This window comes from Dama dama, chromosome 19 (genome assembly GCF_033118175.1).
Source record: "Dama dama isolate Ldn47 chromosome 19, ASM3311817v1, whole genome shotgun sequence".
NCBI classification, from domain to species: domain Eukaryota; kingdom Metazoa; phylum Chordata; class Mammalia; order Artiodactyla; family Cervidae; genus Dama; species Dama dama.
In genome coordinates this window covers 12,581,501-12,593,771 of record NC_083699.1, presented here as the reverse complement: position 1 = coordinate 12,593,771, position 12,271 = coordinate 12,581,501, and the positions used below count along the sequence as shown (strand labels likewise).

The window sequence follows — 12,271 nt, the reverse complement described above, 5'->3', positions numbered from 1 at the left end:
TGCCAATACAATACTTGATTTTATCCCATTAACAACTGTGAATTGTGACCCATATAACTGTAAAATAATACATTTGTACTGTTTTTAAGCCACTAAGTTTTTGCTAATTTCTTATGGCAGCAATAGAAAATTAACATGCCCTGAATCACCAGTGTTAACAGCCAAATACGTGGTTAAAGAGGTGTTAATGTGTTTTGTTTATGTTATCTGAAATTCTAACCACAAGGCTGCAAGGTAGAATTATTCCCATTTTACAAGTGTGGAAGCTAGGTACAGAGAAGTCAAGATTGCTCAAGGCCACACAGCTAACTAGGAATGAATCTTAAATTAGTCTGTCTCCAAAGTCTTTCCCCTTTTCCCCGCATTGGCCAGGGACTCAACTTACAAGCTGCCCCACTACTGAGATTCAGGGTTTTATGCAGGGTTTCATTATTTGATTTGTACTAACTCCAGCAAGCAGACAACCCTGAGACACCAAAAAGCTTTATGAATATTGATCCATTTGATTTCCATCCATTATTGTGAACTATCAACAGTAAAATGTCTACATAAACTCTGAATTTAGGAATAAAGAATAATATTTTTAACTTCTAGTCCTTTGTCTTCCGAAGGGAAAAGCAACCTATTTGGCAAAGAACCTTGAACAAACTGGCGTTATCACTGTGGTAAGATGTAAGGTTTGACTTGCTTCAAATTTCTGAGATGGAGTGACTGAATGTTTCTTGCCACCTCAACATTCTCTTTTCTGTAATTTGAGAAGGAAAATCTCAAGTTCCTCAAAACAGATGAAGCAGTAGCCGTTAATATATCCATAAGACAATAAATCAGAACATGTTCTATAATGATAGTACCTAGATGACAAGAGATCATACAATGTTCACTCAATGCATAAAAGAATTAATTTCAATATAGTGCATTAACATGACAGTTATGAATATAACTAACTTAAGAACTAAACAGTTATGGTTCAAGATCAGGACTAATTTCAGTGACAAGTTATGCAAATACAGAACCTATTCAAGCAATTTTGGCTAAAAAGCTAAATGACATGAAATACAATCATAAAACTGTTATATCTGAAAGTGAGTTGAAACAGTCTTATTTGCAGGCCTTCCATGTTATAATCAGACCTTTACTGCATAACTACCACAGATGTGGAGATGTACTATAATCCATGAGGCAATTTAATTGATGCAACATTCTAATGTTCTTTACAGTGAGGTTTTCCTGCAGTTGAGGACAAATGGCCCAGTTTCCTCTTTTCTATCTCTTATGATCTCCATCTAGGAAGTTACTTACACTTACCATTCTGGAGCCAGTGATATACCTTTACCACAGTAAGAGTTATAAAGCACAGTCTGATGAATACGTTAAAACCATCAACCTCTTCAAATATTCTGAGGAGTACTTACTAGTAATAGACTGGTAAATTTTAAACGATGATTTGAATACCAGAAAAGGAAACAGAGTCCGTAAGAGCGCTTACGGTCATCACAAGACACCATATGCGCTGTGGAGACAGGTGAGAAGGAGCTCAAGATTCTACTGTGATTGACTAAGTGCTAATCAAACTCCTACCTTGTTAGACGGCTTCATTGCTATTGAAATGACAGGATCGGGGACATGAATTGACTCCTAAAATAGTTTTAAAAGAACAGACAAGAATTCAAACACAGTACTGTATATGTCAGAGATGGATTAATTTTAATGTTCTTTACAAGCAGAAGAAAACACTATAGTCAACATCTTTAAGGCAGACAAAATATATCTTGCTCTACTTTTCATTAAATGATGAATATATTAATATATAAATAAAGGTTATACTGCAATCATTGATAAGAGAAGCAGAGAAAGGGACTAGATTCTTCATACATACGATATCTCATTTAACCAGTCAGGTTAAATGAGAGGCGTGTGGGTTTTATTATCCCCATTTTACAAATAAAATAATTAAAGGGTTGGCAAGAATAATGAATAACTTGGTCAAGGGCCAGCAGTAGCACAGGGCTCTGACCAAGGTCTATTTGCTTCAACACTCGAGCACTTCCCACAACCTCCAGTCCCTTCATACTGCTCATGACAAGTTTAGAGACAGTCTCATCAATAATACTTATTAAAAAGTCCACTTATTGAAACTGATTTTAGTGTCCTAACTCCTAACATGTAAAACCACAGACATCAGAGAATACTTTAAACAAAAAAGCTAAATGATAAGATTAAGAATTCATCATATGATATAGGAGCACGAGTTCTTATATATAAACAATCTACTGTAAGCGCCTATCCCCTCTGTACTCATATTCCTCCTTTACTGAATTCAGGAGAGGAAGCACCCTCAGGAACACATGGTCATACTGTAGAAGAGCCGCCCTCCTGTGGGGGCAAGAAGGGGGCAGGAGTGAAGGGGACAGAAAGGCAGGAAGTGCCCTGAGCATACTCTGCTAGCTGCATCCTGCCTGCAGAGCACGGTTCTGGTCTGTCGTGCAACTCCCCGGAGTCCAGCCTAAATGTCACAGTCTGCTCTCATGGTTCTCTAGGAGACTGCTCTCACGGTTCTCTAGGAGACTGCTCTTAACGGTTCTCTAGGAGACTGCTCTTACGGTTCTCTAGGGGCCTGCTCTTACGGTTCTCTAGGAGACTGAGGGAGGCATCCTCTCTCCAGCTGCCGAGTTACTAAGGAAGAATCACTTGGCTGGGACCAGCCTGATGATGGTGACCGCAATCAGGGACGTACCCACAATAGGGAGGCAGGTCTCAGAGTGGAGGAGTCACAGCCATACAGGCCAGGTTACCTAGTGGAGATTTTCCCTCCATGCTAAACCTTGGAGGATGGTGGAATGATTTTACTAAGAAAAATCAGGTAAGTTAGCTAACACAGGACACTTGCTCAGTTGACATTAAAAGAGCCACAACCAATCTACACTTGATGCCTGTGGCACTCAATGAAAACTTCTGTGATTGTTTTTCTGAAGTACTAGAACATACATTTTTGAAATGCAAGTGATAAACAGCTTTGAAGTTAAATGACTTACCATAGAAAGGCCGCTATTATCTTTGTCTGTGAATGTGTCTCCACTGGCACAGTCAATGCCGAACAATGCACAGATGTCTCCAGCAAACACTTCCTCAACATCCTAAAGAAAGAATACAAAATGATATTTGCAAGTAATTCAAATCTGCACATAATCACTAAAAAGTAACTGCACGATAAACACACTGTACACAAACAAACATGCCAGAGTCTCACCATGAATTCCACAAAGAAAGAATTAGATGGAATCAACGCAATACCAACAATCACCCATGGCAAGATACACTTCAACAGGCTCTTATTTAAACCACATGTCAACTGGCAAGATTCTACTGTAAATGGAAACGCAGAACGTGGCATCTTTACTTGGGGGATCTGCAGTACCAACAGAACACAGAGCCTCATGGTTCTAAAGGAATTCCTATAGAATTAAAAAGTATGTAGTGCTATATGTGCTGCCATTGTCTAACAAGGAAATGTCTATGACCAAGGCATACAAGGAAGGCTTGCAAAGGAAGTTTTGAAAACAAAGGCAGGAGATGTAAGCAGTTAAAAAAACACAGGAAATCTAAGAATAAAGAACTGGGGCCTCTAAACTTCCTAGTCTTTGTCCTTTTATATTCACTGTTTATTCATAACAGCTGTGGCTGTGAATGAGCAAGTGTGCGTGTCTTGCTTTAATAGTTACACAGCTATAGGGATCCTTCTGGCCCATGAAACAGCTATGACAATCACTAATCCCTCTAGCCTGCCCCCTGCTGCCTATTTCAAAAAACAATGATGTCTAATTTTGAAAGACTGTCTATTCATTTTCCAGGAGATACAACAGTTATGGACGCCAAAAATGTCCACCCTAAGATTTTGCTTAGACTAATAAATTTCTCTAGGAATAACTGAGCTGAACTGGGGAAGGGTGCAAGGAGGGGACAACCTCCTGTACTTGGTCTTCCTGCCAACGCTTCACCCTGCGGACCACAGAAGGCCAGAACAGGTTCAGAGCCAATTCAAGAAGTCAAATCATAAGCCAAAGTTTATCTCCCAGACTAGGCCTCCTTCAGAGGTTTTAAATCTTTAGATGAATTCTAGCACCAATAAAGCCCTTCTAGGGGTTGATTCTATTTCCATATTTCAGGAAGTAAATCCACTGGGCAATATGGGAAGTTATGTGTAAATTTATTATTCTCATTTACTTTTGAGAACCACAGTTCCACTGAACTAAAAACCTATTATACTCTTTCCAAGGCTAGCTCTCGAGGAAAGTGCTGTCCCTTCTTCCTAACCCTGGCCAATGAGGTCAGACAGCTAACTCACAAATGGTGGTATAAAACGTGTTCCTAGTATGTGCTAATTTAGCCCACACCAAAGTGCTACATGAGAAATGTAGCCCACCTAACTAAAAAGGAAGAAGCTAGGAAAATACATTCAACTAGAAGTGATTTTCTTGTGGTGCTCAGGATAACAAAAAAGTAGACCTGTTTCAACTGCATGAGAGAAATTTCTGGTTGTTCAACGAGCCCGGGTACTCACCTCCATCATGTCGGCATGCATGCGAACCAGCCGCTGCACCCGCACTTTCTTTCTCGTCCTTGTATTGTAGACGTTATCACCTTTCTTCAGCTCTCCTTGATAACTGCGGACGTAAGTTAACTGTCCAAATCGACCTGCCTAGAAGTCAAGATGGGGTAAGGGCAGAAAGAGTGAAAAAGAAACACAGGCATCAAAAATAAGAGGAAAATTTCATAATCACCTTCAAATACTTGCTCTCAGTTTTAGTAGTACAACTTATATATGTTTCAGCTTATTGTCATAGACTACTTTGATGCCAGTTTTGAATCAGGTTAAATGCTTCTTGTTCTTTCTGATATCAAAACCCAAGATACTACTTCTGTTTCCTCTGAAAAAAGTTACTAGAAAAAGTTTTTAAATTATAAGGCAGTTATTTCATAAGTTCAGTTTAATACAGTAAGATATAAAAATAAGGTAAAATGATATTAGAGAGACAACAAAAATATCATTAGAAATGAAAGACTATACATGTTAGAAAAACTGATAATCACCTGGAAAACTATACAAATATGAATTCTGTAAAGTAACTGAATATAAAATGAATAATCAGTATCATTTCCTCCTGAATATTAACACTAAATGTTAGGTAAATATGTAAAAGTTGCCAGTTCTTCCCATATTAATATTTAGGTTTAACACAATAGCAATAAAATTCCAAAGAGGACTTTTAAAATATATTATTAGTGATTTTTAATATTTAAAAGAAAAGCTAAAAATAGAAAATAACTGATATAAGAACATATTAAATACTTCAAAATACTGAAGTAATAGCCTTTATAAAATAAATATCTAAAATGTTTAATTCATTAGTCAATAGATGAAAAAGGAGACATCACAATCAATGAAAAAATTTAACACTGTTCAAAAACTGGTAACTGTACAATTGGTCTTCCATTTGGAGGCAGAGGAATCCAAACAGCCTTCTAAGATCCTAACAGCATTCAGCAAAACAAAGTCCAACTGGGTTAACAATGAAAAAAACAAAAGAACCCACAAGAAAGCAGAAGAGACAAAAGGAAGTATTTATAGAATATAATCAAAGAGGAAGACTGACAAAATAACAAAAGACAAAGATTGATGTGTTTGACTATGTAAATTTTAAAATAATTGTTTTTTTAAAAATTTTATTAGAGAAAGGTTCATACAAATAAGTAAAACACTTTGATTCTAATTTTAAAAAAGGAAAGACAAAAACATAAAGAGGGAATTACAAAAGAGGACATAGAATTGCATAATGAATATATGGAAAAATGTTTTCTATTATTAAGAATTAAGGCAAGATACGGGGAAAAGGATTGGGGGGAGGGATGGTTAAGGAGTTTGGGATGGACATGTACACACTGCTACATTTAAAATGGATAACCAGGAGGAGCCAAGATGGCGGAGGAGTAGGACGGGGAGACCACTTTCTCTCCTACAAATTCATCAAAAGAATATCTGAACGCAGAGCAAACTTCACAAAACAACTTCTGATCGCTAGCTGAGGTCATCAGGCGCCCAGAAAAGCAGCCCATTGTCTTCGAAAGGAGGTAGGACAAAATATAAAAGATAAAAAGTGAGACAAAAGAGCTAAGGACGGAGATCCGCCCCGGGAAGGGAGTCTTTAGAGGACGTTTCCAGACACCGGGAAACCCTCGCACTGGCGGGCCTGGGGGAAATGTTTCAATCTAGGAGGGCAACCTGACTGGGAGGGAAACAATAAATAAAACCCACAGATTACGTGCCTAAAAGCAACTCTCAGCAGAAAAGTACCCAAGACACCCGCATCCGCCACCAGCAAGTGGGGGCAGCACGGAGAGGAGCGGGTGGCATTGCTTGGGGTAGGGTCCGGGCCTGAGTGCGCTGAGGACAACCGGAGGGAGCTTCTGTGAGTTGCCAACTTGAACTGTGGGAGAGCAGGGAAGAGAGAGAAAATTAACCGGCCGGAGCACGCTGCCGGCCGTTCGCGGAACGGGGGTACCGAGAGAGTCCGGAGAGGGGCTCGCAGACTGCGGACCGGCCCAGCCCCGCCGGAGGCAGGAGGCAGGGGGGAGGGGAAGGTCGCGGCGAGACACAGGGCGCAGGCACCCGACCGGCGCGGGCGGGGACCGAGATTGGGACCATGCAAGGGAGGGGGCGCGCCGCACCCGGGGAGAGTGCGCCCGTCAAGCCCCTGGCTGCCTGGACCGCCCTGACGGGAAGGCACAAGGGCGGACGCAGCCTTTTGTTCCGCGCTTTTGTGGAACACCCGAGGGCTGGAGCTGCGCGCAGCGCGGGGCGCGCTCCATATAGAGCAGCCGGGAGCCTGAGCAGCGCAGACGGAGAAAGCAGCGTCGGCCCCTCCCGGCAGCCCCAGCCCCTCCCCGCGGAGCGACGGAACTAGCTACCTGAATAAGAGTCCACCTCCGCCCGCCTGTGTCAGGGCGGAAATGAGGCTCTGAAGAGACCGGCAAACAGAAGCCAAATAAACAAAGGGAACCGCTTCAGAAGGGACTGGTGCAACAGATTAAAATCCCCGTAGAAAACACCGACTACACCGGAAGGGGCCTGTAGATATCGAGAAGTGTAAGCTGGAACGAGGAGCTATCTGAAACTGAGCCGAACCCACACTGACCGCAACAGCTCCAGAGAAATTCCTAGATATATTTTCACTTTTTTTTTAAATAAGGAAAAAAAAATTTTTTTTTCTTTTTTATTTTTTCTCTTTTATTTTCCTTTAAAATTCCCTATTACTCCCCCATTACTCCTTAACTTTCATTTTCATAGATTTTTACGACTTTTTAATTAGGGAAAATTCTTTTTTCCTCCTTTTTCTCTTCTATTTTCTATTTCCCTTTTTCTCTTATTTCTTTTAAAGTCCTCCAGTACTCCTCTACTACTCCTTAATTTTCATTTTCAATACACTATAACCTTACAAAAAAAAAAAAAGAGAAGCCCTATTTTTAAACCGAACTTCATATATATTTCTAAATTTTTTGTGTGTGTTTTGGTTTTTGTTTTTAATATAGTATTTTTAAGAGTCTAACCTCTACTCTAGACTTTTAATCTTTGTTTTTCAGTATATGATATAAATTGTGGACATTTAAGAATCCAATATTCAGTTCCCATTTTTATTCAGGAGTGTGTTGATTACTCTCTCCCAATCTTGAGTCTCTGTTTTCTACCTCAGAACACCTCTATTTCCTCCTTTCCCCTTCTCTTCCCAATCCAATTCTGTGAATCTTTGTAGGTGACTGGGCTACGGAGAACACTCTGGGAACAGACAGCTGCGTAGATCTGTCTCTCTCCTCTTGAGTCCCCCTTTTCTCCTCCTGCTCATCTCTATCTCCCTCCTCCCTCTCCTCTTCTTCATGTAACTCTGTGAACCTCTCTGGGTGTCCCTAACGGGGGAGAATCTTTTCGCCATTAACCTAGAAGTTTTATTATCAGTGCTGTGTAGTTGGAGAAGTCCTGAGACTACAGGAAGAATAAAACTGAAATCCAGAGGCAGGAGACTTAAGCCCAAAACCGGAGAACACCAGAAAACTCCTGACTACATGGAACTTTAAGTAATAAGTGACCGTCCAAAATGGATAGCCAATAAAGACCTACTGCATAACACAGGGACTCTGCTCTATGTTATGTGGCAGCCTGGATGGGAGGGGAGTTTGGGGGAGAATGTATATCTGACTATGTACAGCTGAGTCTCTTCCCTGTTGACCTGAAACTAAAAATATGAAAGCAATCTGGCAATATATACCGTTAAATATTTAAAATATTTTATGTATTTTACTCAAGAATCACATTCTGGGGATCCTAAGAAAAATATTCCTAGGACTTCCCTGGTGGCACAGCGGATGGGAATCGGCCTGCCAATGCAGGGACATGGGTTTCATCCCTAGTCGAGGAAGATTCCACATGCCGTGGAGCAACTAAGCCCGTGCGCTGCGACTACTGACGGTGTGCCTAGAGCCCATGCTCTCCAACAAGAGAAGCCACTGCAATGAGAAGCCCGGGCCCTGCAACAGAGAGTAGTCCCTGCCCACCGTATCTAGAGAAAGCTCGCACCCAGCCAACAGAGACCCAGCGCAGCCAAAAATAACTAATAAATGAACACTGTCACTGCAGTGTTATTTCTACTTCTTAACTTACAATTACTTTTTCTGGATTTAGAATAAAAATCATACTGTAAAAACTTAAAAATAAAAACTAGGAAAAAGCACCACCCCCAATATAATTCCATCCCAGAAATAACCACCCTTGAACACTTCCGACCTATCTACCTTTTTCCTCCTTAAAATATTATACACAGAAGCAACACCACCACAACAAAAAGCACACCCAGTCCCCAAATCTCGGTTCCTAACACCACTCACAATTAAAAGGAACCAGTGCTCTCAGACAGACAGCCGATTCTCAGGCCGGGGCAGGGAATATACAACATAAGCCTGGAAGGTAAGGAAGTGCTCAAAGAAGCAAAATACTGGGGCATGTCTAAGGGACACAAAAGCCACCTGAAAGGGCACCAACAGCGAACACTGGTCAGTCTGGCAATAAAATAAGTAACATACTACTGGGTTTTAGCTCAAAGTATGAAAGAGATATAAGTCCAGATGATAAAAACAAACGACTGAACAAACAAATATGGGGGAGAAAGGACAACTCTCCCTTACAGAAGAATCCCACGTAACTCACAGACACTCTGCCCCCTCATGGAGGAAGACCGTAATTCACCCCTTAAGTGTGGGCTGTGCATAGAAACCTCCTTCTAGAGTCAGTATGGAACAGGGTGGGGGACAAAGTAACTTTACAGTGGAGAAATCTGTAACTAAATCTTTCCTAAGAGTCACTTTGTAATAGGAATAAAAGCCTGAAAGAAAAATTCTATATACATCAGTTAAATACATTAGAAAGCAACTTACCTCCAGTTTAAAAGCCAGGCCAACAAACGGATGGGAACTGTCTCTTTGGGGGTTCATTAAGATTTTGGTTTTCTCTTGGGAGTCACTTAAAATAAAAGACATACACATTTGTGAGATGCAATATTTGATATTTCTTTTCTATCAATTTGTTTCATCAGAATATTACCTGAGAAAAAGCATACTTGCACTAAACATTTCTGAGCTTATTATTAAGCGAAATTTCACTGAATGGGATCAAAAAGAATAACTTCTGGCCAATACTGCACTATGACAGGACCAGAATAGAATAAAAATCACAAAACGAGTCTCGCAGAAAAAAAAAATAAAGCTTAAAAGATTGTTTCTTAAAAATTATTAAAAAAAAAATTGGTTCCACATGAGAAAATTTTCTAATGATGTAAATCTTCATAATGAAACAAACCATATTCTAACTTACAAACAGAATGTGATATGCATAATAATTTTCTTTATGCCAAAATTGTTACCCAAACAGAAATAAAGATTGATTTTTATAAATTATTGGAAAAAACCCACAAATGCAACATAACTTCAAAAACCATTCTTAAATTCTTTTCCAGTGCACAGATGTTCAATTCTTGTGCACAGACTAAGAATCAATTTCTGAGACTTACTCCTGATTGAGAATGGCGTAATTCTGGACTTCAGATGGATTCGGGAGGTATTCTAAAACAGCGTCTAAAAGAGGCTGAACTCCTTTGTTTTTCAAGGCGCTTCCCAGAAAGACGGGAGTAAATGACCTGTTTATCGTGGCTCTGCGAATGGCAAGCTACAAAAAAAAATTAGTTCATCTTAAAGTTACACTTTGTGTTTCAGATCAACTACAAGGCAACAAATGAATGAAATAAATTGATACTCTTTGGAGTACTGGCTTTAGTAGAGACTGGAATGGGGTTCTCTACAACTTAAGGTCAAAATACTGCCCCCCCCCCAAAAAAAAATTGAAAGAAAAAGGCTATTTAACTTTTCAACACTGTAACTGCTTTCAACCCTCAGAATATCACTAACTTTCAATTTGGAGAAAAAACTATAAATACACATCAGTTCAGTTCAGTTGCTCAGTCGTGTCTGACTCTTTGCAACCCCATGAATCACAGCAGGCCAGGCCTCTCTGTCCATCACCAACTCCCAGAGTTTACTCAAACTCATGTCCATGAAGTCGGTGATGCCATCCAGCCATCTCATCCTCTGCCATCCCCTTCTCCTCCTGCCCCCAATTCCTCCCAGCATCAGGGTCTTTTCCAGTGAGTCAACTCTTCGCATCAGGTGGCCAAAGTACTGGAGTTTCAGCTTCAGCATCAGTCCTTCCAATGAACACCCAGGACTGATCTCCTTCAGGATGGACTGGCTGGATCTCCTTGCAGTCCAAGGAACACTCAAGAGTCTTCTCCAACATCACAGTTCAAAAGCATCAATTCTTCACTGCTCAGCTTTCTTCACAGTCCAATTCTCACATCCATACATGACCACTGGAAAAACCACAGCTTGACTAGCCGGACCTTTGTTGGCAAAGTAATGTCTCTGCTTTTTAATATGCTATCTAGGTTGGTCATAACTTTCCTTCCAAGGAGTAAGCGTCTTTTAATTTCATGGCTGCAATCACCATCTGCAGTGATTTTGGAGCGCAAAAAAATAAAGTCTGACACTGCTTCTACTGTTTCCCCATCTATTTCCCATGAAGTGATGGGACCAGATGCCATGATCTTAGTTTTCTGAATGTTGAGCTTTAAGCCAACTTTTTCACTCTCCTCTTTCACTTTCATCAAAAGGCTCTTTAGTTCCTCTTCACTTGCTGCCATAAGGGTGGTGTCATCTGTATATCTAAGGTTATTGATATTTCTCCTGGCAATCTTGATTCCAGCTTGTGCTTCTTCCAGCCCAGCGTTTACACATAAGACAGTGTAAATGGTATGTTAACAACTGTGCAAACTAGAGGAAAAAGCAATACATATGCAAACAAAACAAAACAAAACAAAAATCTATGTAAAGAAACACGAGAAACTATTAACTGGCAGCCTGGTTTAGGAATGGGGCCCAGAGTGACTCAGACAGAAAAGAATCTGCCTGCAATGCGGGAGAACTGGGTAGATTGGGAAGACTCCCTGGAGGAGGGCATGGCAACCCACTCCAGTACTCTTGCCTGGAGAACCCCATGGACAGGGGAGCCTGGTAGGGTCCATGGGGTCACAAAGAGTTGGACACGACTATGCGACTAAGCACAGCGCAGAGCACTGGGCAGATGAGAGCCGGGTGAGAGACTTCTTACTGTGTGCCTTTACATAGTTTCTGAATGTTTAAACCATATGAAAGTATCATCTATTAAAAAAACAATTAACCAGCTTGCTTTCTTTTTTTAAAGGACATATACACGGGAAGCCAAACCAGTGCAAGGTGCTCATAAATTAAGGGTCCTGACAGTAACCGGCTGTAAATAACAACCTCTTGGTCTTGCACCAACCTCTCATGCAAGCACCATCCATGCGTCCCAGCCTTGCTCCTCAGGGGCTACTGGCTACAGGCCTCAGAGGGGGCAGTGGAACTTTAGCTCTGGCGGCCAGAAGAGGCCAAGAGCAGTCTGTGCTGTGGCCACAACCCACCACAGTTGTTGGTGCAGCAGAATACGGAGCAACATAGTTATTTCTCAGTCCTCAGGAAAAACAGAAACCTAGATATTCCACAAACCTTAAAGCAAAACATTTATAACCACAATTTCTAAACATCACAATGAAAACTAGGATAACAACTGAGCACAATAAAACGAGTATAAAAAGAAGAA

At 40.7% G+C, this 12,271-nt stretch overlaps 1 protein-coding gene across 1 annotated transcript in view; it reads right to left on the bottom strand.

The window, feature by feature from the left end:
* Positions 1-12,271, bottom strand: part of GFM1 (G elongation factor mitochondrial 1) — a 49,953-nt gene that overhangs the window by 20,159 nt on the left and 17,523 nt on the right. The window contains exons 7-11 of the mRNA XM_061168216.1: positions 10,110-10,264; positions 9,478-9,562; positions 4,559-4,696; positions 3,033-3,134; positions 1,579-1,635 (exon numbers count right to left, since the gene is read on the bottom strand). Of these exons, the coding sequence (XP_061024199.1) occupies positions 1,579-1,635; positions 3,033-3,134; positions 4,559-4,696; positions 9,478-9,562; positions 10,110-10,264 (537 nt within the window). The remainder of the gene's footprint in view (positions 1-1,578; positions 1,636-3,032; positions 3,135-4,558; positions 4,697-9,477; positions 9,563-10,109; positions 10,265-12,271) is intronic.